Source organism: Melozone crissalis, unplaced genomic scaffold, assembly GCF_028551555.1.
Source record: "Melozone crissalis strain CALT ecotype California unplaced genomic scaffold, PUWL_Pcris_2 ptg000016l_1, whole genome shotgun sequence".
Lineage (NCBI taxonomy): Eukaryota > Metazoa > Chordata > Aves > Passeriformes > Passerellidae > Melozone > Melozone crissalis.
Window position 1 is genome coordinate 5883786 of NW_026535794.1, and position 20814 is coordinate 5904599.

General features: G+C 40.1%; 1 protein-coding gene across 1 annotated transcript in view; it reads left to right on the plus strand.

Annotated features, from left to right (window-relative positions):
* LOC128935769 (sodium channel protein type 5 subunit alpha-like) overlaps positions 1–20814 on the plus strand; it is a 218077-nt gene that overhangs the window by 36180 nt on the left and 161083 nt on the right. The window contains exons 2-6 of the mRNA XM_054274301.1: positions 4395–4713; positions 6370–6488; positions 11746–11835; positions 15347–15475; positions 20253–20344. Of these exons, the coding sequence (XP_054130276.1) occupies positions 4447–4713; positions 6370–6488; positions 11746–11835; positions 15347–15475; positions 20253–20344 (697 nt within the window). The 5' untranslated portion in view covers positions 4395–4446. The remainder of the gene's footprint in view (positions 1–4394; positions 4714–6369; positions 6489–11745; positions 11836–15346; positions 15476–20252; positions 20345–20814) is intronic.

Genomic DNA, 20814 nt, shown 5'->3' on the forward strand with positions numbered 1-20814 from the left:
GTTTTCCAGCTCCCTGCAAGCCTGGTTACCTTCTAGGCCATTAGTTTAATACCTCAATTACACACTATCTGGTGTTCATGCTCTGGTGTGAAGGTGCTCTTTTCAAAGGAAACATTTCTAGCCAAATATTCTGGGTCCTAAGAGATCGATTCCCCAGGTGTGACTTGCCTGGGCAGAGCTGTGCTGATTTATGTCAGCTGGAGATGTGGCTGATTATATGTGTTAAGAACTTGTGCTGCAAAAACAAGCATTGTTTGTGGTCTTGAAAAAAATTATGCCTGTTGGAGGAAAAAGAAACAAACCAAATATCAGCTTAAGCAGAAGTAACGAGTGTGCTGTGTAAATTTTTGAGGGCTGCCTTGATGTGAGCACACAGGCCCTCAAAGTGTGTGCTAACAGCAAGTGAAATTTTTCAGTTAAAAGAGAATTTCCCATGACACCTCCTCACTGTGGAATGTGAACTGTGGTGTAAATATAAGTGGATTAAGTCTCAAAAGGTTGTTTGTTTGTTCATTTGTTGTCAGTAAAATTATGAAGTGAGTCTCAGTCACCTAGACTCCTTTAGTTTCTGCATCTTTTTGCAAAACTTATTTGATTTGAATTAAAAACAGTTCTCCATGAAGTCATTACTTCATGGCTGGAATAAAACTTCCATGTCATCCCATATCAACTTGTAGTCTTTTTAAATCTGATTAGGTGTTTTTGTTTATGTGTAAATTTATGCCTATGAATTTATTAGTCTAGACCAGTGACATTAAATTAGATGTGTCATTGCTCTATTCTTTATTTCCATAGCCTACTATTCTCATGTTTTGCTGTGCTCTGCAGGTCAAAGAAAAATGCCAAAGAGATTATATGGAAAAGGAGTGTGTGGGGGGAAAAGATGACTGTGCTCCATGTAGTCTCTGACAGAAAGAAAACCCATCCACATGACTGTTCTTTTTACCACAGCAGTTAGCATGCAAAAATCATTATTTAATCACAAACATTTCTTCAACAAAAGGAGAATTTAGGGCTGGGATTAGTATTTTGTAAGAGTTTGGACTAGCAGAACTGCAGTGCAAACATCCCTCTCCCCAGCCCCTGGTCTGCAGTAGCCTCCTGAGTGGCATCTTGGAAATCAGAAATGAGGACAATCCTACTCAAAATGAGCATGTCTGTAAAAGACACTTTCACAACCTTGATCTTCCAGTTTGGTTTCTTTATTACCATTGCCAAGGGCCTGAAATATAAGCTCATGAGTCCTTGGTACAACAGAAGGAGTTGCAGGGCACACAGGTGATGTTCTGAGAACCTGAAAGATATCTTGAACTGGAGTGGCTGAATCCCATGACACTAAGGTTAAAACTGCAATGGAAAACGGCATTTATCTTTCTAAATAAATGCCTAATTTGTTTGCTCTCACTTCTGGCCACACCAAAGAAAGAATTCTTCTTGGGGCTTTGTTTTCATATGCACGTTTTGTTTACATAACCAGTGCATTTTATCAGCAACAGCCAATGCTAACTGACCAAGCAAGAGGGAAATTTTCATTCTGTGCCTGGTGATATCACAGAAACAATGTGTTTGAAGCCTTGTACTTCAAAAATATGCCTGTGAGGAATGGAAAAATCCAGGCTCATATTGTAAACACGTGAGTCACAACAGCTATTATCTCTTAAGAAATGGCACTCCAGCCCTTTGATTCAGTCATTGATGATTTCCCTTTTTAACTTGTGGTGCTTTCTTACCCTTTTAAGCAACATCTGGGCTAACCCTGGCTATTTGTAGAAATGTTTGCAATTCACAGATTAAAAGAAATTAGACATAGAAAAGACCCATGAAATTATCTTGTCCATTTCCTGAAAGCATATGAAATTGAAAAAGAATTGTGCTAAATATATATATATATAAAAATGTGGAACTTTAGCTTATGTATAATATGAAGACAAGACATGTCACCAATTTTCAATTGTAAGGGTGCTGAAACGTACTTTTTAAAAAAGAAAAATTAAATAGTAGACTAGAAAAAATGCTAATGAAGTTTGTGTAGGATTTTCCAGTTCTTTCTAAGCAGCTACCTTTCTGGAAATTGTCGATAAAAATGAAAAGATCTGGATTTGACCAGTTTGAATTTGATTCAGTTTTCTAATGAGAGAGAGCTTTAAGCAAAAATAATTCCCTTTAGAAAAAATAATTAAAACTTCTGATGCCGATTAGGTTTTTTGGGCTATTTTATCTCCCTCACCATCCCCTATCCGTTTGTTTCTCTTCTGAGGAAAAAATTAAGTAGTTCTGTTGCCAGAATGGCTTCTCCATTCTCATCTCCGGTTTAGAGACCTCCTCTCTGCCCTTCCAGCAGCCCTGATCAGCCACTGGCTTTTGTTGTCCCCCTTCAGCACTGAGACAGGTTTCATTCTGGAGAAACAAAAATGGAAAGGACAAAAAAAAAAAATCTCAGAGAATTCTCTGGCCACCTGTATTGATGTCATTTATAGAAAGTGAAATTCTATTTACTGAGTCACAAAGCGTTGGGCGTAGGAAACGCGATTTGTGGGAAAGCTTCTAATTTCCTGTTTTTCAGGAGGAAGGGGATAAAACAAATGGCATGGAGGGGAGAGGGGAAAGGAAGAAGGAAAATAAATCTAACAAAAGAAGAATCTCAGAATACCCCAAACTCCAGGAAGGATAATTCATTTTAGCCCTGCTTGCTCAAACCAGCTGTAATTCACAGCATAATGTACAAGCTTCAGTAAATCATTCCTGTGTGATAGACTGTGATCAATGACAATTTAATGAATTCATTTTAAAATGAAGTCAGAATACGAGAGACAGTAGTTATTTGAAAGCGTCCTTTACTCAGAGAAATTGAGTCAATAAATATGCTATTTGTCATGCAGAGTCCAGTTAGAGTCTTGTTTGCTAACAAAAATGCTGTCATCACAGAGCCTAATGGACGCAAACTATCTGGAACTATCCATTGTAAATAGACAAATTCCATCTGAAAGCAGAAAACAAACGTTGTGCCTGAACAAAGAGTGGGATCCTGCACACTTTGCTGAATGAAAGAGGGTAGCCCACCTCAAAATCTACTATTTTGTTTGTCACCAGGGTGTGTTCTGATGGAGTATGAATGGCCTGGTGGTGGCAAAAATACAAGGTCTGTGTTTCTTCTGTGAAATGAGTTTTAATTGTTGCGGAGTGAGGGCTTCTCTCGCTGGAAAAACATGCCTCTAAAGTGACTTTAAATTGCAAAATGCGGCTTCAGTGAACTTGGATGGATTTGTGCAGGCTGCTAGAACAGGGATAAGCTTCATCCTTTTTCAAACAGTAGTTTTACATTAATTTTCACAGCTATCCGTGTTGTTTAGTGCAGATACAAGAAGGCTTTTTGTTCGGCTGTGCTTTTCACGCTTGGTTTTATTCATGTAAGTTGAAGAGATGGGAAAATTCATATTTGTTTTCATTCAGGCAGAGACTGGAAGTGTTAACATTGAAGTACCATCAGGACAAGATGATTAAGCTTTACAGGTTTGGGTTAGAATCGTAGAATAAAAGAATATCCTGAGCTGGAAAGCACAAGGATCATCGAGTCCAACTCCAGGATATTCAAATTGGTCTTGGATTAAAGGAGCCTGGTGTTCAGATATGACAAGCTGGCAGCAGTGGCTGTTCAGCATCTTGGAAGCCTGGTGTGCTTTCATGAAGGTCCCAGAGCTTTTCCAGGCACATTTGAGCTTCCATCATCCTTCAGATTTCAGAGTGTGGAGGAAAAGAAAATGCTCAAAAGTCCTGAGGAGATATCTTGAAGATGCTATTTCCTATCCCAAAGGAAAATTAAAATTATGTTACAGAAGCCTAAGACAGAGATTATGAAGGGGTTTTTTATGGGATTTAAAAATCTAAACTTGACCCTTCACTCTTTAAATTTGGAATAGAACAGCTGGGGCATTTTTAGATTTTGCATCATGTGGCCAGACATCGGCTGATTTAGATCTGCCTTGCAGTCATCTTAGGAACATTGTTCATCCACTCCCAGAGCTGCATTTTCAAAAATGAGTTAGGAATCTGAATCTCTGTGGCTTTCAATGAAATTTAAGCTTGTGTGAATCTAAGTTACTTCTTAGTTTGGATTTAGGATCCCAAATGACTGAAGAACTGAAGAATATTCCACAGTCTATCTATAAAGTCTGTCTAGATTTGATAATGTGTGATTTCTTATTGAAATTACAATTTCAGTCATTTTTGTTTTCCTTGATGTTCTATTAACCACATAAAAACAGATGAAGATCTTCCTGATAATATATAACGAGTTACTTGGGAGTTGAGTTTGGTGGGTTTTTTTTTCATTCTGCTGGCTTTGCTCTTCTCGCTTTCCTTGCGCCGCTAACTTCTGATAACTTTTTTAATTCCAGCTGTTTCCACTACTAGGAGTAAAGACCAGTAAAGACAAAGCAGGATGAAAAGATGGCTGACTTCTTGTTACCACCGGGTACTAACAGCTTCCACCGGTTCACGCCCGAGTCCTTGGCTGCCATCGAGAAGCGAATTGCAGAGAAGCTGGCCAGGAATGCCAAGCAGGAATACAGAGAGCAGCTGGGCGAGGAAGAGAAGCCTCAGCCTCAGTTTGACTTGCAAGCTTGCAAGAAGCTGCCTGATATCTATGGGACTGTTTCTCCAGAGCTCATTGGGGAGCCCTTGGAGGACATCGACCCTTTCTACAGTGATCGCAAGGTGAGTGCCAACCTAAAGCTAAAGCATGACCTCTGCTTTGCATGCTCTGCTTGTTAGTTTTCTACAAAAAGTAAAAAAATACTTCTTTCCCAGATTAAGGATCAGAATGTTGGCATGAGCAGGGCTCCCAGAAAACATCTAAGCAGGAGGGCAGAGAGGGATAAAAAGCATAATTTAAACTTGTGTGTTTTCAGATAACCCTGGGAATGAATATACAATATCTGAAAGGAGCAGAGCAGGGGCTGAGTTAATTTAAGCCAGATATCTGCCCTATCTTGCCTTCTGCATGAGCTGTGGCTTCACAGGTCTGTTGTTTATCACTTAAGCCCCTTAATGTTAAGGGCTTCTGGGTGACTTGAGCCTTGTGCGAGCACTCTGCACAAGAGCAGGAGGCACCTCCACAACCGTTCCTGGAGAGCAGCAGCTCTGCTCCTGCTGAGGAAGAGCAAAACTCCATTTGAGATGACCAAAGCAGAGCAGGAGGGAGGTGTGAGCAGCATGTGCAGTGCTGGCACTTTGCAGAATGGTGAACTTTGTCCCAAAGCGAGCATCACCTGATGAGGGATCACGTGCAGGCTGGACCAGAGCCACAGCAGCGCAAACAGCTTCTGTCAAAAGGCTGTTGACAGCAGAGCTGGGCTGGTTGCTTACTACAGTTCATTCCCCTTTCCAAGCATTTCACAAAACAGAGGACAAAATAGAGCTTGGAAGCCCTTTGTTTTTTTAGGCACCTTCCAGTTTTTTTCAGGTACTGCTGTTCCTGAAAAGTGCTATTTCCTGTAAACAATGAATTAATGTGACCATAATGGTGCTTCTATTAAAACAGTGTAGAGATAGGTGTTAGAACTACAGAACAAAAGTTAAATGGATAAAGACAAACAGATTACTTCCCTGGAAGGGCCAGAATTAATTTACCTTCTAATTTGCCTACTATCCCTGGGCATAAGCAACAGGATATGGATTTGCAATTTTAGTGCCATGAAGTTTTTAGACTCAAGGTGTGTGAATTGCTTAGATTTTATATATTGGGTATCTCAGTTCTGTCTCTGAGAGAATATTAGTTTCCTCTATGCCTGGTGGGGCATCTTCAGAGCTCTGCAAATTGGGTCAGCATTCAATTCACTTTTGTTTTTGGTTTAAGATAACTCAGAGAATTATTTTTGTCTGGCCATATTCATCTGAGCACAATGAGAGTGCTTCAGTGCCAGATCCTAGTGTGGAACTGTGCCTCCTACGACTTTTTGCTTGGTGAGACAAAATTGAGAGCAATAAAGTGTTCAAAGTACAACATAGTGAGATCTGGAGCACCTGGGAAGAAGAGTATTACATAATTTCTTCCCCTACATTTCAGTCTCCAGGTAAGTTTTTATTTTTGAAGGTAATTCTGCTCTATTCCCAGCCCCATGGTAGAGGTGATGACACAGGACCCACTAAGGGTTGAAGAAAGAAAAAATACTTGGGATATTACAACAGGACAGTCAGTTCTGTAGGGAAGGCCTTGGACTAAACTTTTCACCAAGTGAGAAGGATTTGGGGGGTCTTGGGAGGGGGGAAAACTATGGGATGCTGGCAGGAATTTCCCAATGGGATGTGGGCTTGAAAAGCTGAGCATAAATGCAAATACTGAATGTTCTCATTTTCTGTTTTGTTTTCCAGACATTTATAGTACTGAACAAAGGGAAGACAATCTTTCGATTTAGTGCCACTCCTGCCTTGTACATACTTAGTCCTTTCCATCCAATCAGAAGAGCAGCAATTAAAATTTTGGTACATTCATATCCTTTCTGTTGATTTTCCTCCTCATGTATTTTATATGGGTTTTAAACACAGATGGATGGAAGTCAGAAACCATTTTATTTCATTAAGCTGTTTTAAATCTTCTGGCTGAATTTGCCTGCACAAGCAGAAATGCATTCGGATTTTCGGTTTGTTTCATTTTATATTGTTATGTGAGCTATAAAAATGACTGTATCACACTGCTGGCATCAGAGAATGTGAACTGCACTGGAGAGTCTGGTGAGTTTACTCAGGATTAAAAGATGGGAAGGGACTGATCATATTTACTGAAGAGAAAGTGGGTGTAGTACCTCAGAAAGGAAGGCAACCAGGGGAAATCTGCAGTGATGGAGAGCTTTGCTACCAAAGCCCTTCAGCAATCCCTCCCAGAGGTAAAACACTGTGACACTGTCTGGAGACAAAATTTAATTCTGAACTGCTTCAGATCTGATTTTTTTTTCTCCTGAAACAAAATATTTCAAAAATTGTTTTGTGGATTCTTTTCTAGTTTATTTATTTGGATATGTTATCCAAAAAAGAAAAAAGGCACAGGCTGTCCTGCTGGACCTTTCAATGGAAGGGCAATGCCTGATTTCCTGTAGCTCTGGTTCTGAAGTCATGCAAGACAGGCTGCAGTGGTTGGTTTTGGCCTGTTTTTTTCACACAACCCCAGAAGCATCATATTCTGACATAGTCACATCTCTCTGGAAGGCCAAACTGACCCAAATGTTCAGCTTTGTGTGAACATTACTAAAAACACACCTTTTTTCATGACTTGACTGCTTTCTCTGGGGTGCACATGGGAGACCAGGCAGTGATAATTCAAAGACTTCACATGCTGCTCTGATCATTCTCTGATGTTTTAGTGATGGAAGTCCCTCATCTGCAATGCTCATGTCCACCACAGAGAATAAATGAATACTAAATAGGTAGCATCTTAAAAAGATTGGTTAATTATCAAATTTCAGGGAAAACAAATAAGGAAATATATTAGATTCCCACTTCATACAGGGAGGAGGAAAAATAAAAAGGTGATACTATAGATATTCTATCAAAAGGAAAAACAGGTGAAGCTTCTGATTGCAATAATTCTATGCAAAAATGCATATGTGTTATCAGCCAAGATATTATTATGGTTACTAAGAATACACTGTAGAATTCTGCAGAGAGATGAGCTGGTGGATCAGATTATGTGTGCACACAATGCAGCACATGCTGCTGCATACCCAGAGCCCCACCAAGTTTTTTAGGCACAGTTCCCTCAGCACAGCCTTGCTGAAGTTAATCAAGGTCAATGCATTTACCCAGGTGTGGCTAAAGCAAGAATCTGAAAACGGAGCTGCTTAGAAACAAATTGAGAGTATTGCCTTCAGTTCTGGAGTTTGTTCTGTCTTCTCCTCCCTTTTTTTCTGCATTGTTTGGTGAAGCCAAGAACTCACAGGAATGTGTAGCACAGGAGCTACGTGCCATTGGTAGCAGTTGAACAGAGGATAAATAATTAAGAAATCCTTATCACATTACTTCCAAGGATAAAGACCACAGAGGAGAACATTTAAAATATCTGTCAGGAAAGGAATATGGTCATATAAGGAGTGTAAGATTTTGGGAGTGGCAGGTCTCAATGCAAACATGAGTTTAGCTCCATCCAGAAAGACAGAAATTATCACCTTGTGTTGATAATTTTGAGAGATCCAACAGCTCAGTCTTTGGCAGGCACAGGAAGGAGACAAAAACTCCAGTCCCAGTGAGACAAGCAAGATCCTGCATTAGGCACTGATTTGTTTTCTGTCAATAAAGACCTTTTGTATCAACCTGAAATACAAAGGCCAAGTGGCTGAGCAGGCAGTCGATATCCCAGGCAGAAAGGAGCCCGAACCCGCAGGTACTGAAGCAGATAATATCCCAGACATGGACCTGGGACCCAGAGCTATCCTCTTGCGTGACTGTAATCAAGCAATCTTCATTTTCCCCAGGGCAAAAGCCTAAAAGGAGCATTAGCAAATGCTGCCCTGTCACGTAAATATCTGCAGCAGCTTCTTTAGTGGATGCCATATTTCAATTCCCAGCCATTGAGTGCACCATGAAGGCCAACAGTGGAACAGAATAGAGAGGACAGAGTAAAATCACCCCATAAAGAAGCTGTGGGGGTCACAGTTCCTGGTTAAGTGGCTGTATGTGGAGTTCTTCCTCTGAGATGTCTGGCAGGATAGATGCTCTGTGTTCACTGCTCATCCAGCCAAAACTGAGCAATAAAGTCTTTCAAAAATACACCATTCCAAGGGGAAAAACTCCCACAGCCTCCCAGTAATGTTTATTACTATTAATAATGTGTGTTTAAACCCCTTCTAGGTATTTCTCCTCTTATTCAGGGTCTGTGAGGCCTCATGGATGGTCCAGGCCCACATGGCAGCCCAGAAGGTGGCCCTGCTCCATTCCTGTCCCAGAGGACATGGAGGATTTTATCCCCAATGGGATGAACATTTTCTGTCTTCTGCATCATTATTAGCTATTATTAACATCTTTATTAACTATCTCCACCTTCTAATGAGATTAAATTACTGGTAACATTTCCTTGATGCCCTGTGTTTTTAAGACTCCTTCCCTTCTTGCCTGCAAGCTAAGGCCCATTCTGTGGTGTCCTTGGTTTCTCCAAGCAGTTTGCTAGCCTGTAAAAAATCTGTAGCAATTATAATTGCTAGTTTTTCTAGGTTTTATAGCTAGTTTTTCTCACTTTACCACTGATCCAGGCTGGAGTTTTGGTAAAAATTACCTTCCTTGGTGTTAGAATTATGGATTCTGGTGCATCAGAAAAAGAAAAATAATCTTCTTACAGAATTTCCAATCTTTGTTCATATTTTCTGCTTGCATCTTTCCTCCCATCCTATTTTGCACACTTTCCATAAGGCAAAGTGAGATCGTGTGAAGCACCAATTATACATTCTATTCATTGGGACTAACCTTTGCTTGCACATATTATATGTAATTTGGCAATGATCACCTAAAGAGCCTCTAGTATTCAGTCTGCTAATTAACAATTATCCATCATAATGAAGTCTAGAATAGAAGCGTGCTGTGTTTGACTCGATATCTTTGTGCTAGGAGATAAAATTTATAACTTTTAGAATCGGTTTGTGCAAAGGCTATTCTGTAACCTCAAATTGGAAATAATAGGCTTAATTTATTGCAGAAAGGATCCTGATGAGTAGCTTAGTATATTTAGTTTGTAGGCTTTGGAAAATTTGATTTAATAGCAGTTCTAAGATAGGGAATGGACAATGCTGCTAATACAGCTTATCTCAGTTATATCTTCTTTGCTTTGTCCTTTCTGAGTAGATCATCATCATCATGGACTTTTTCTAATGCAAACAATTCCATTCGATTTCAGGTAGGAATGCTAATTTTCATTCTGTGGGGATTTCTGTTTTCTCTTTCTAATTTAACACAGACCACTAATTTTGGTGCATAACCAGCTGAAATGTTTCATTCTTTCGTGTTCTTCATAGTTTTCAGTTTGATGGTGAAACCCAGATTGAATTTGTAGTGTGTTTCTTGTCCCAGAGCTGACCCCTAGGTTTGCAACCTGTGTTCTCTGTTTTGTTCTCTTTGGTGCTTGAATAAGGAGATGATGACACCTGCCTGTAAGAAAGCATTTGGGAAACCTGTTAAATTCAGTTTGAATCACAAGGAAACAGGCATATAGAGATCAAACCAGTGACCCTAATTACCAATAGAGGAGTTTATTTTCTTGGAATTGATATATGCTATTTGTTTGACATGGTCTGAGGATAGCACTCTGCTTTCCTGTGCTTCATCCACAGCACTTCACCAGAGTTGAAAAAGTAATCTAGTGTTTTCTAGTCTAGCTGGAACTTGATAATTATGTTAACAAGAATGACAAAACTTACAGAAATATATCTGAAGCTGATGTGAGCAAATGTGAGCGGGTATCAGACATCCTTGGCAGCCCTTCAGTAGGAGGTGTTGGCCCAGAAGGGGAAGATGTTTGTGGGATGAGCAGTCCCTGTGAGTTCAATTACTGCCTTCTGCGGTGGCCCTGGGGAATCCTCAGGTTGGTTACTACCAATTTAACCTTGCAGTTGCTTATGTGGCCCATTGGAAAACGTTCCACTCTGTATTCATCAGAGATTTTTGGCTCTGCAAGAGGATAAATTTAATGCAAACATTTCAGGACGTAGGTTTGAAACGAAATCCTTCAATCACTATTCTCAAACAAAAAATAACACAAACAGGATCAACTACAGAGATGAAAAAAACCAAACCAAGCCTAACTTTTTTTTTTAATCTTTTCAAAAAAAGGCAAAAGAAATTTGGTTTTGGGTTTGACTTATATTCCCAGGGAAGGGTCCCTGCCTGTTGACTGGGTTGCAGGCTGTTTGCCTTATTTTCTGTGGTTAGATTTTCCTGGTTGCAGGAGACCAGTTGTTGATGCAGGAGAATCCCATCATATTTTGTAATTTTTTTACAGAAAGAGGCATGTGCTTTTAGGAGAGCCATCCAGTGAATTATGTTTTCAATTTCAGGAATTTGATTTAGGGTGCTTTTTATGTTTATGGTTTCAGCTTAGCAGCCAAGTGTGTGAACTGTGCGCTTGGGAGGCTTGTTTTAGCCTCCAAATAGGGAATCTGGTCCCTCAGCAGAGGCAGAGAGCCCTGCAGACCAAGGCTGCCTATTTGCCCAGCAGGTTTGCAGACCAAGCCTTAAAATCAGTGCTCTGAATCTCATACTTGCTTTTGGTGAAACTTATGCTGAAAGCGAGACCTCAAGCCCATTAAAGAGATTAGAAAGACCAGATTTGTAACTTTCCCCTACTGCCTGAGAAATGTTTCAGGATAAAAAATGAAGTGGGAATTTGCAGACACAGGTTTTTCTGTGGATACTTAAATGAGACTAATCCCTCTTTTCATACAAAGTTGTGCACCTATGCACATTGTCATCTGACCAGCACAGCTGTAAATTTGGGGTATTGTACTTTCAAAGGACTGCAGAGTCAGTACTTTTGTTTACTGTATAAAGTATGTTTAAAAGATATAGGAAAAGAAAAAAAAAAGCAGGGAAAGTTGTTTCATTTTTCTATGTTTATATAATTATTTGTCTCCCAATGCACTTGCAAACAAATCCTTATAGTTCTTGAAGCAACTTGCAAATTGTGATTGAGCTGTCACATCTTGTGTGAAAAGACAAAAATTTATGAAGCCTTGTATCAAATGCGTTGTTTTCCTTAATTTTACTCTTTACATTGTTCAGTATGTTTATTATGTGCACTATTTTAACTAATTGTGTGTTCATGGCACAATCAGAGACTCCGTCATGGAATAAATATGTTGAGTAAGTATTTCCTTTACAGCTGCCCCATCCTCACCTCAGCCTTCCTCTTCCTTTTGTTGTGTTCTTGTTTGCATCTTGTTTGCTATTGTCTAATTTCTTTCCAGCAGTATTGACTGTGGTGTCTGCCCTCACAAAATGTTTTTCCAGGTAGTTGTTTTAGCCTGTGAAAACTCCCTTAGTAAGCAAAGTAAATATTTTTGGTGTATGAATCTCATGCTTATTGCCAAAGGCGCCTTTCGTGCCACATCTGGATGAAATCACGTATTGAGGACAACCCTGTTTGAAACTTGTCAGCCTTCCACATGCAACAGATTTGATGGTTGGACGCATCAGAATAGGCTGATGGAGCTTAAGTTGAATTATTTCAGGGAATAGTTCCTGAGCTGACTTAGTTCTATCCTTGATCTGAAACTTAATGGAAGCAAAACTTCCTTTTGGACTGAGCACAGCATGAGAAGTGTTCCCCTGTAATCATTGGCAGGAATACTTTATGAGCATTAAATTATCTAGGAACACCTCTATGAGAATTCCTGTCTTTTTAGATTGACAAGCCTTCAGGAAAAATAGCAAAGGTGCTGCATGAAGGGGGTTATTTTTTGTTGTTGTGGGTTTTAAAATTAATTTTTAAAGAGGTTAAGGGACCTCAGTGAAATGAAAACCCATTTCATTTCTTTAAGTTGCTTAAAAATATTCCTTTTAGAAACAGATACCAGATGCACAAGCTAATCAACCTACAGTGCATTAAACAATTATTTTGGCTCATTGAACCAATCAGAACACACTTTTTATTTTTGACTGACATATGATAAATGCCATCTGCTGCTTCATAGCCTGGTGGTTGGTCTACCCAGGGCTGTAAGAAAAGACAGTAAAATGCCCTTATTTAGGTTCCACAAAATCATGCAGGGCACATCTTCTAGGCCATAAATTACTAATTATAGGCAGCACTGAACCAAATATTTCATCCCATCACAATAACATTTTAATCCCAGGGTGTGGTACCCTCAAGTGTGTCTGTGGCTGTCCTTCCCCCTTATGTTGTCCTTCTCCTATTGAAAAATTTCATAACCATTGCCACGATGTTTTCTGCTGAATCACAGACATCTCATCCACGTGATGATCTCATCAAAATTTGGCCAGTTGGTGTACAGCTGGGAATTCAAACATTCTGGAGGGAAATGCCATAAATGATAATATTGTGCCTTCTGCAAGCAGGAGAATTTGGATGATTTTATCAATGCATCAAGCAGAGCATGCAGAAAACATAGAGCAGAAATGCAGATGGACTCATACAGCATGGAGTGAATCCTTCCATGTTTCCTCTTCTCCTGTGTCCCCTCATATCTCTCAGCTTTTCCTCCTCAAGTACATGGAATAAAATCAAAGTCAAGTACTTTGGAGGAGCAAAATAACCCAATGAACTGTAATTCAAATTGATTAATATTGGATTTGGAGAAGATACATTTAATCCACTTTGTTCTGCTGTTTCAGAGACTCACAAGGGATAGAAGAATAACCTTGTGCAAATATTTGTCCTAGATCTTCCTTTAAAGCATTTTTCTTACCATTTTGAAAAAAAAAGGAATCAATTCAACTTTCCCCCATTAAAATTTTTTTAAGAACCCTGACTTTTGTTGTTAAAGAAGCTGTTCAGTTGCTGGAGGACTTTCCCCGATCCATTTAGAATTAGACGATGATTATACAATCAATTAAACCCATCTGACATGCTGAATAAATACAAGTGCTTTATCATTTTAATGAGCTTATGTACTGTTAAGTATTTTTTTTTTAGTTCTTTGCATGTGTTTTCTGTGTGTATTACTAAGTACACATGCTTGAAGAGACTGTCACATGGGTGACCTATATTCGAAATACCAGAGCAAAGCTAAATAGGAGCTGTGAAAAAATTGGGTACAAGATAATGCTCAGGTATATGGTCAAAGAGGAGCTGTGAGACACATTTAATGCCCACTGCTGTACCCAAACTGTCAGGCTAATCCCCATTTTAAGATGAAACACACTGAGATTTTATAACCTGTGAGTAGCTCTACAATGTGACATGATGGCAGGAGGGCATGATATCTGTGTATTTGACCAGTTGCAGTTCAGTGTAATAGAGCTAAATATATTTTATACATAATGCTCTTCCTTATATTGCCACTTTCAATTGCTCACACCTTTTTTCTACCAAACAGGAATCTGAACTGTTCCATTTTTTTTTTTTCATGTGTGATGGCACCAATTGATGTTTAGGCACTGAACAGAAAACACAAGCCAGTGCTTCCAGTGACAGCCCTTCACGTCATGACTTATGAGATTTGTGTTTTAGTGGACTTGAGGTGTTTGAGGTTTTTTAATAGGCTTTGGTATCATCTACATCTTCATTAGGAGAAAAGGGGTAGGGAATGCCCATGGTAGACACTAAACATTTATTTATTTTGTTAAGATATGACCTAGAATACCCAGTCCATTGGGCTAGGTGTCGTGGGCAGCAACATTAAAAAAGAGTTGTTGTATGCCCTGAACTCTATCTCTGATGGCAGGTAGAGCCCTGGGTGAGTGCAGATCTGAGGGCTATAAATCAGAGGCATTACTGTCCTCCACAGAGATTTGGCTAAATTTTATTACAAGTGTCATCTTTATTATGAAAGGTAAAATCTATGTTCTAGCCCAGATTGTCACAGTCAAGAGGCTGTTGGTAAAAACTTAATTTACTAGGGGGAAAAAAACTAGCCTTGCGTCTCCTTTACTGTCAGGCAGGTAAAAATTACTACATACAGTAGTCAGGTGGGAGTTTTTCAATTCTTTTTCAGTGAGGGCATTTTGTTGTTTAATTCTCAAGGCTGGTGGGATTTGGCAGGGATAGTGAAACACAAGGGAACTTGAAGGAGAATTACCCTTTCTAGCTGATAAAAACAAGTGGTGGCATTTTCTTAATCTCCAAAATGTCTTGGGCAGGAAGAGATGAGAAGTATGAATGGAACAACCACCCTCCTTACAATTGGAAAAACAAGGAGTGTGGCATAATGCTGCCCAGAGAGATTGTGGATTTCCCATCCCTGGCAGTGCTCAAGACCAGGTTGGATGGGTCTCTCATCAGCCTGGTCTAGTGGAAGGTTTCCTGCGCATGGCAAGGGGGTTGGAGGAGATGATTTTTAAGATCTCTTCCCATCCAAACCATTCCATGATTCCCTAATCCACTCTTGGTTCACTGGAGATGTCAGAGGTTCAGATGTCCCACAGCCCAGCTTTGCAGTGTCATGTCCATGCTTGACTTAATGAGTGAGGATTCATCAAGGGACACCCTGTGCTGGAAATTATCTTCATTCTGAGACTGTCCTGAGTATTTTGCTGTTCCTTACCTGTTCCTTGTTCCACACACAAGGCTGTTCATGCTCAGCCCAGTGCTGCAGCTGTGACTCACACGAGCAGCCCCAGAGTTGTGCCCTTGCAGTTTCAGCTGTCTGCTGCTTGCTAATTCTCTTTCTTCTTTGGCCACTCTGTTCCCCAGGTACACTTTCACTGGCATTTACACTTTTGAGTCATTGATAAAAATATTGGCAAGAGGATTTTGCATGACAGAATTCACCTTCCTTCGGGATCCATGGAACTGGCTGGATTTCAGTGTTATTGTTATGGCGTAAGTAGCTCTCCTTTATATTTTTCAAGAGAGTTATATGCAATAGAACTTTTTAAATTGTTGTCTGGCTGGGCTTTTTTTCTTCACTCAAATTTTACTGAAAATAAGAAAAGTCTGAAGTTTATTAGGAAGGAGGATTTTTATCCTGAGTGGTTTCAGAGGAAGAAGTCAGAGGAATTCTCAGTTCTGTTCTCTGAATTCACCACACAATTTTGGAGAAATTATTTACACTCTCTGTGCTCCACAGAGAGATCTGTTTGTAAAATATCTGTAATAATATCTGCCTATCTAATGTAGTTTTGGGAAGCTCCAGACCCCTGAATAGAAAGTGTTGTAAGTGTGACTGAATACCCACGTATTTAAATCCCTATTTATACTCTATCTATCCATCATATCATCAGGGCTGTTTTCACATCCCTGTTTTCACAAACCCTTTTCACCTGGAAAGTAATTACTATTTTACTACAGAGAATTAATTTGTAGTCCTCTGAAACTTGTTGTATATCTTGGAAATAGAAATTTGGCCTCCACCATTATATTCCCCTTCAGCTGTATGCTTCTGCCTAGATTGTTAGAGTTCATTGAGGACACGTGGTGTTCTGGTGCTGTGAAGAAGGTGATGGATTTGCAACATCCAGACAGCTAAAAATACACAGGGGTGGAGAAGCAGTCAGCCAGCACTCGCAGGGGACTCAGGGTCAGCCCAAGCTCTAGCCAAAGGCAGAGGTCTGACACTGTCAGTGCTCCAGCTACGAGAGAAATCCACATTTCTTCTTAGTCACAAAAGAGAAAATTGTGCAAAGAATGAGTGCCATCTTGAACTGAGAGCTGGTAGAGGTGCCTGAAAGGTTCCACTTCCTAAACACAGAAGGATCTGATCTGATCTCCCTGGCTTTTTTCTGCTTAATGATGCCTGTATTCAGTTCTGGGTTTAGGTTAGTTCTTGATGCTATCTTTAACCCCCATAATTCACAGCATTAAGTGAGATTCAAGTGTGTTAACACCAACATCTGAGCTGAACTCCAGGGGCTGTGAAATTTGAATGGAACCAAAATCAGGAGAGAATATTCAACCAAAATTAGCTAAAACACCAGTGAGGGCCACTGAAGTTGAAAGCACAACTCTATCAGGGCACAAGGATCAAGACCAGTATTCGAGGAGACACTGGATGATGCTCTTGGTCATCTGGTTTAGTTTTCGGTAGTCCAGTGAGGAGCAGGGAATTGCCCTCTTGATCCTTATAGGTCCCTTCCCATAGCTGGAGATATTTTATAATTCTGTGGTTCTTAGTAGCAGAACAGCTTGAAGGTGTGTAAATCCTAAGTGAGCTTCCTCAGGAGCACTCCCAGTTATTTCAGTAGGCTTTGGATCTAAGCCAGCCCTAGGCCAGGTCCTGGTATCTGTTGCTACATTCCTATGGATTTGGCTGAACTGACATCTGGCCACTATGATAAGCCTTTAAAAAAACAAATCAGTGCAGATGGGGAGAATCTTTTGGAGGTCAGCACACAGTTGGTATTTTTCGCAGCTAAACTTTTCCTCAAGCATTGCTAAGTGCAATTCTCCTGCAACTTTTAGTGGCAGGACAACACCACAGAGTCACCATCCTGCTCTCCTGTCCATCAGGCAGGTGGTAAAAGCAGGGCATAATCACCCATCTGTTTGTGAGTTAGGATGTGAGTTTATTTGTAGGTCTCAGAATTCAGCATTGTGTGGAGAATTTCTGTGCATGGGTTCTCACTTTCCTAGAAGGAAGGAGGTTTCTGACAGGAGGGTAGAAAGGAGCAGAGAAAAGGACAAGAGGAGCCACAGATTCCAGCTTTGATCATGCATCTGCTTCTCCTCATCTTGTCAGCTTGGGCAGAGGTTGAGGCATCTCCCCCAGCTCTGGGGGCATCTCAGACTGAAATTCAGGTCTGAACACTCAGTGGGGGACATGGTCTGAATACCCCTTAAATTGTCTCTACATCATCTCTGGGTGTTTGGGATATAGGGAGTAGGAAAAATGAGAATGTTTGCATAGACCTTGAGGTGGACAGTTACCTACAGGGGAATTGCTCACTCCCTCTTGGTAGGAACCAGGATTTGGTGCCCACAGGTTGTGGGTTTGCCCCTCTTTTTTTATTTTCTAATTCTACACTTGAATGGCCACTCAGTGCTCCAGCCCAAGGATCATAAAAAATCCTTGAATCCTTTTCTTATGAGAGGCTTGGGATTCTGTGCTTTCTCTCCTAACTTCTTTTGATTTTCTTTCCAAATGATATTTCACATCTTAGTTAGAACATCCCTATAACAAGGGGACCTACAGCTGTGAACAATCAGACTTCTTTAATTTCAAACTATTTTTCTTCAGAACCAGAATCCATTCCTATTGTTTCTTACTTTAAGACATATTATACCAAGCTTTTAAGAAGAGAAAAATAAATGGAATTCTGGCTTAAAAAAAGAAATGGAAAAGTGTTTCCTTGAGTCAATGGGCAGCAGTGAGAGAGTTAAAAGTGGCTGCAATATGATCTTCATATGTACAATGAAACCTCCTTCCCAAGAATGCAAGCAGCAGATAGTACAGAGACCTGGATAATGGAATCTATTCTGATACGATTTAGCCTTCATACAAATCCAATTTGCAAGTAATTTAAAGTAAGATGGATCACACAGGTAACTCTGGTGTTGTCTTTGCTTGTAGCCTGTGTGCTGCCAGAGGTATTTCTGTATCTGCAAACAAAGATGGGCTGGGAATTCAAAATGGAGGAGCCTGATAAGGGGGCCGTGAGATTCACATGGACCGAGGGTTTTGTGCTAACAGAAAATACAGTTATTTCACTGAAAAAATTGCTGCAGTGGGAAGGCCATCATTTGCTTTAGAGTTGTTGCAAAATAGCTTCTTGTCTTCTCTTTTGGGCAGAAACAGCACAGATTTGGCCACAGAGGGTTGTTTTAAACAGCACACTGGAGAATAAGATGATCTGCAGGTCTCCAGGGCTTTTCTCCTGTCCTGTGCCAGCAGACACAGCCATGGCTTGTGACCCTCTCTGGGGTCAGGGATGGGTTCAAAGGAAGTTATGAAACTGCCCTTGTTTAGATCCCTCTCTCCCAGACTAGTGCCTTCCTCTTTGCAGGACAGATGAGACAGAGGCAGCTCTGGGTTGGGAAGTGCCCTGTCAGAATCTTAAAGGCAGTAAATGATTCCCTGGCTAATGGGAAAATTCAGCATAGGAATTCCAGCTACTTCTCACTCCCTGGTACAGAAGAACTGGTCAGCAGCATTTTAAAGAAAATAAAAGTCCAAAATAAATCCTAATTGACTATGGGCAGCAGTATTATCTGCTTCATATGCTTGTTCACATATTAATAATGTGTCTTTACAAATCTCTGGTCAGCAAAACCATATTCCCATCCTAGTGCTTCTCCCCAAATTATTTTTTGCTCCACTTTTCATGCTGAAGAAGAATTTGGGAGAGAAGCACAGGGTAAAGCTGGGGAGGAAACAGGTAAATCATTGCCCAGACTCCCCTGTGAGATTATGAAGAGAAGCAATGTTGTTCTTCCGGGCTGTAATCTGGATTAGTAGATATGGAGAGGATGCTTTGTCCTCCCCAGGGGCCTTTGGACAAAGGCCACTTAAGCAGGCTTTTTAAAATAACCAGGTGAGGTTTTTTTGTAACATTTAGAAACAAAGGCCCCAGAGAAGTAGGGCAGTTGAATGAGATTTGGTAGAATTTTAGAAGAAAAATTCAAGGGTCCAAGATCTCTTTTTTTCTGAGGATACAGTGGTGACTATGGTTTCTCTGCATACAGACTGGGAGGAAATAATTTTGTACAACACTGATTAAATGAAGCTCATTCCATGACTGGAATGCTCCCTCCTGGGAGCATTTAGCTCGGATGTGATGAGTCCCCAGGATGACCAAGAGAGGCAAGGCAGGGAACAGCTGAGACTGGTATTTTAATAATAAAGAATTTTTAGTAGGATGGCAGTTATATGCATTTAGACTCCATCTTCCCACAGCCAAAGGGCATGAAATTGATATATAAAACAAAATACAATTTAAAGCATCTCTTGAAACCAAAATTTGCTTTACCACAGAACTACAGCATCTTAAACTAAATAACCCAGTAGAAATGTTTGAACTATTTTGCTATGTTGTCCTATATGTAGTTTTCAAAAGCTATTATGTGAAAATTGCTTGAGTATTTGAAGCAGCAAAATAACTCTTAATATTTCCAATAATGTAAAGAATTTTATTTTTTTGTTCAACTACATGATGGTAAAATCTTTAAAGTATTTGTGGCTGAACAGCACAATAACAGAGTTCACCCAGTAGTTTTAAAGGATGGATGCGTAATAAAAAAGTTTAATAGTTCAAGTGGCATTTGAAATGATGTGCACTAATAAAAACCTGGGGCAAATGGCATCAAAGAGCAGCCTGAAAAGTGGATGCACCTCTCACTTGGCTGCGTTCACTCCCACTGTGTATGAATGCTTTCTACATTCAGACAAGTCTCATACTCTATTGTATAATTCCAAATAACTGTGACTTAATTCTACAGGTATGTAGGAGAATTTGTGAATGTAGGCAGTGTTTCACCTCTTCGGACTTTCAGGGTATTGAGAGCTTTAAAAACTATTTCAGTAATCCCAGGTAAGACGCCCTGATCCTTACGTTTTGGCTCTCAGCTACAAGTGATTCTTTCTCTGTCTCTCTTTGTCCCTTTGATTGTTGTTTTTTTGGCTGGTGTTTTGTCATTGTCTGTGTGTGACTTTCCCTTGTTACAGATACATAACTGAATTTGTGGACCTGGGCAATGTCTCAGCCTTACGAACGTTCAGAGTGCTGCGGGCGCTGAAAACAATCTCAGTCATTTCAGGTGAAAATCAGGTTAAACACTCGGGCTGCAGTTAAAGCCTACATGCCATTTCCACTAATAAACACTGTAATTACCAAAGACTTAACCATAGATACTGATCAGGAAATGGAGGAATGTAGGGAATGTGACCTGTCAATAGAATACAGTATTTTTTACATGGTTTTCCAAAATGGTTTTTTCGGGCAGAAGGAATGAGAGTGCCTCCAAAATTGCAGAGCTCACAAGTGCTGCAGTAAGAACAGTGGCTCGTGAATCACACACATAAAGTGCTCATCTGTGAACCCCATGAAGATGGCAATGAAAATCTTTTAAAACCTTCGTATATTGATTTTTAGAAATGGAAGGTTAATGACCTCAGAATGCATATTCATGTTTAAGAGCACATCGATAGAGGAATCTAAATCCGTGCTATGAGCTGAGGTTTCAAGACTGCAGGCACAGATAGCCTAATTTGTCATGGTGTTTATCCA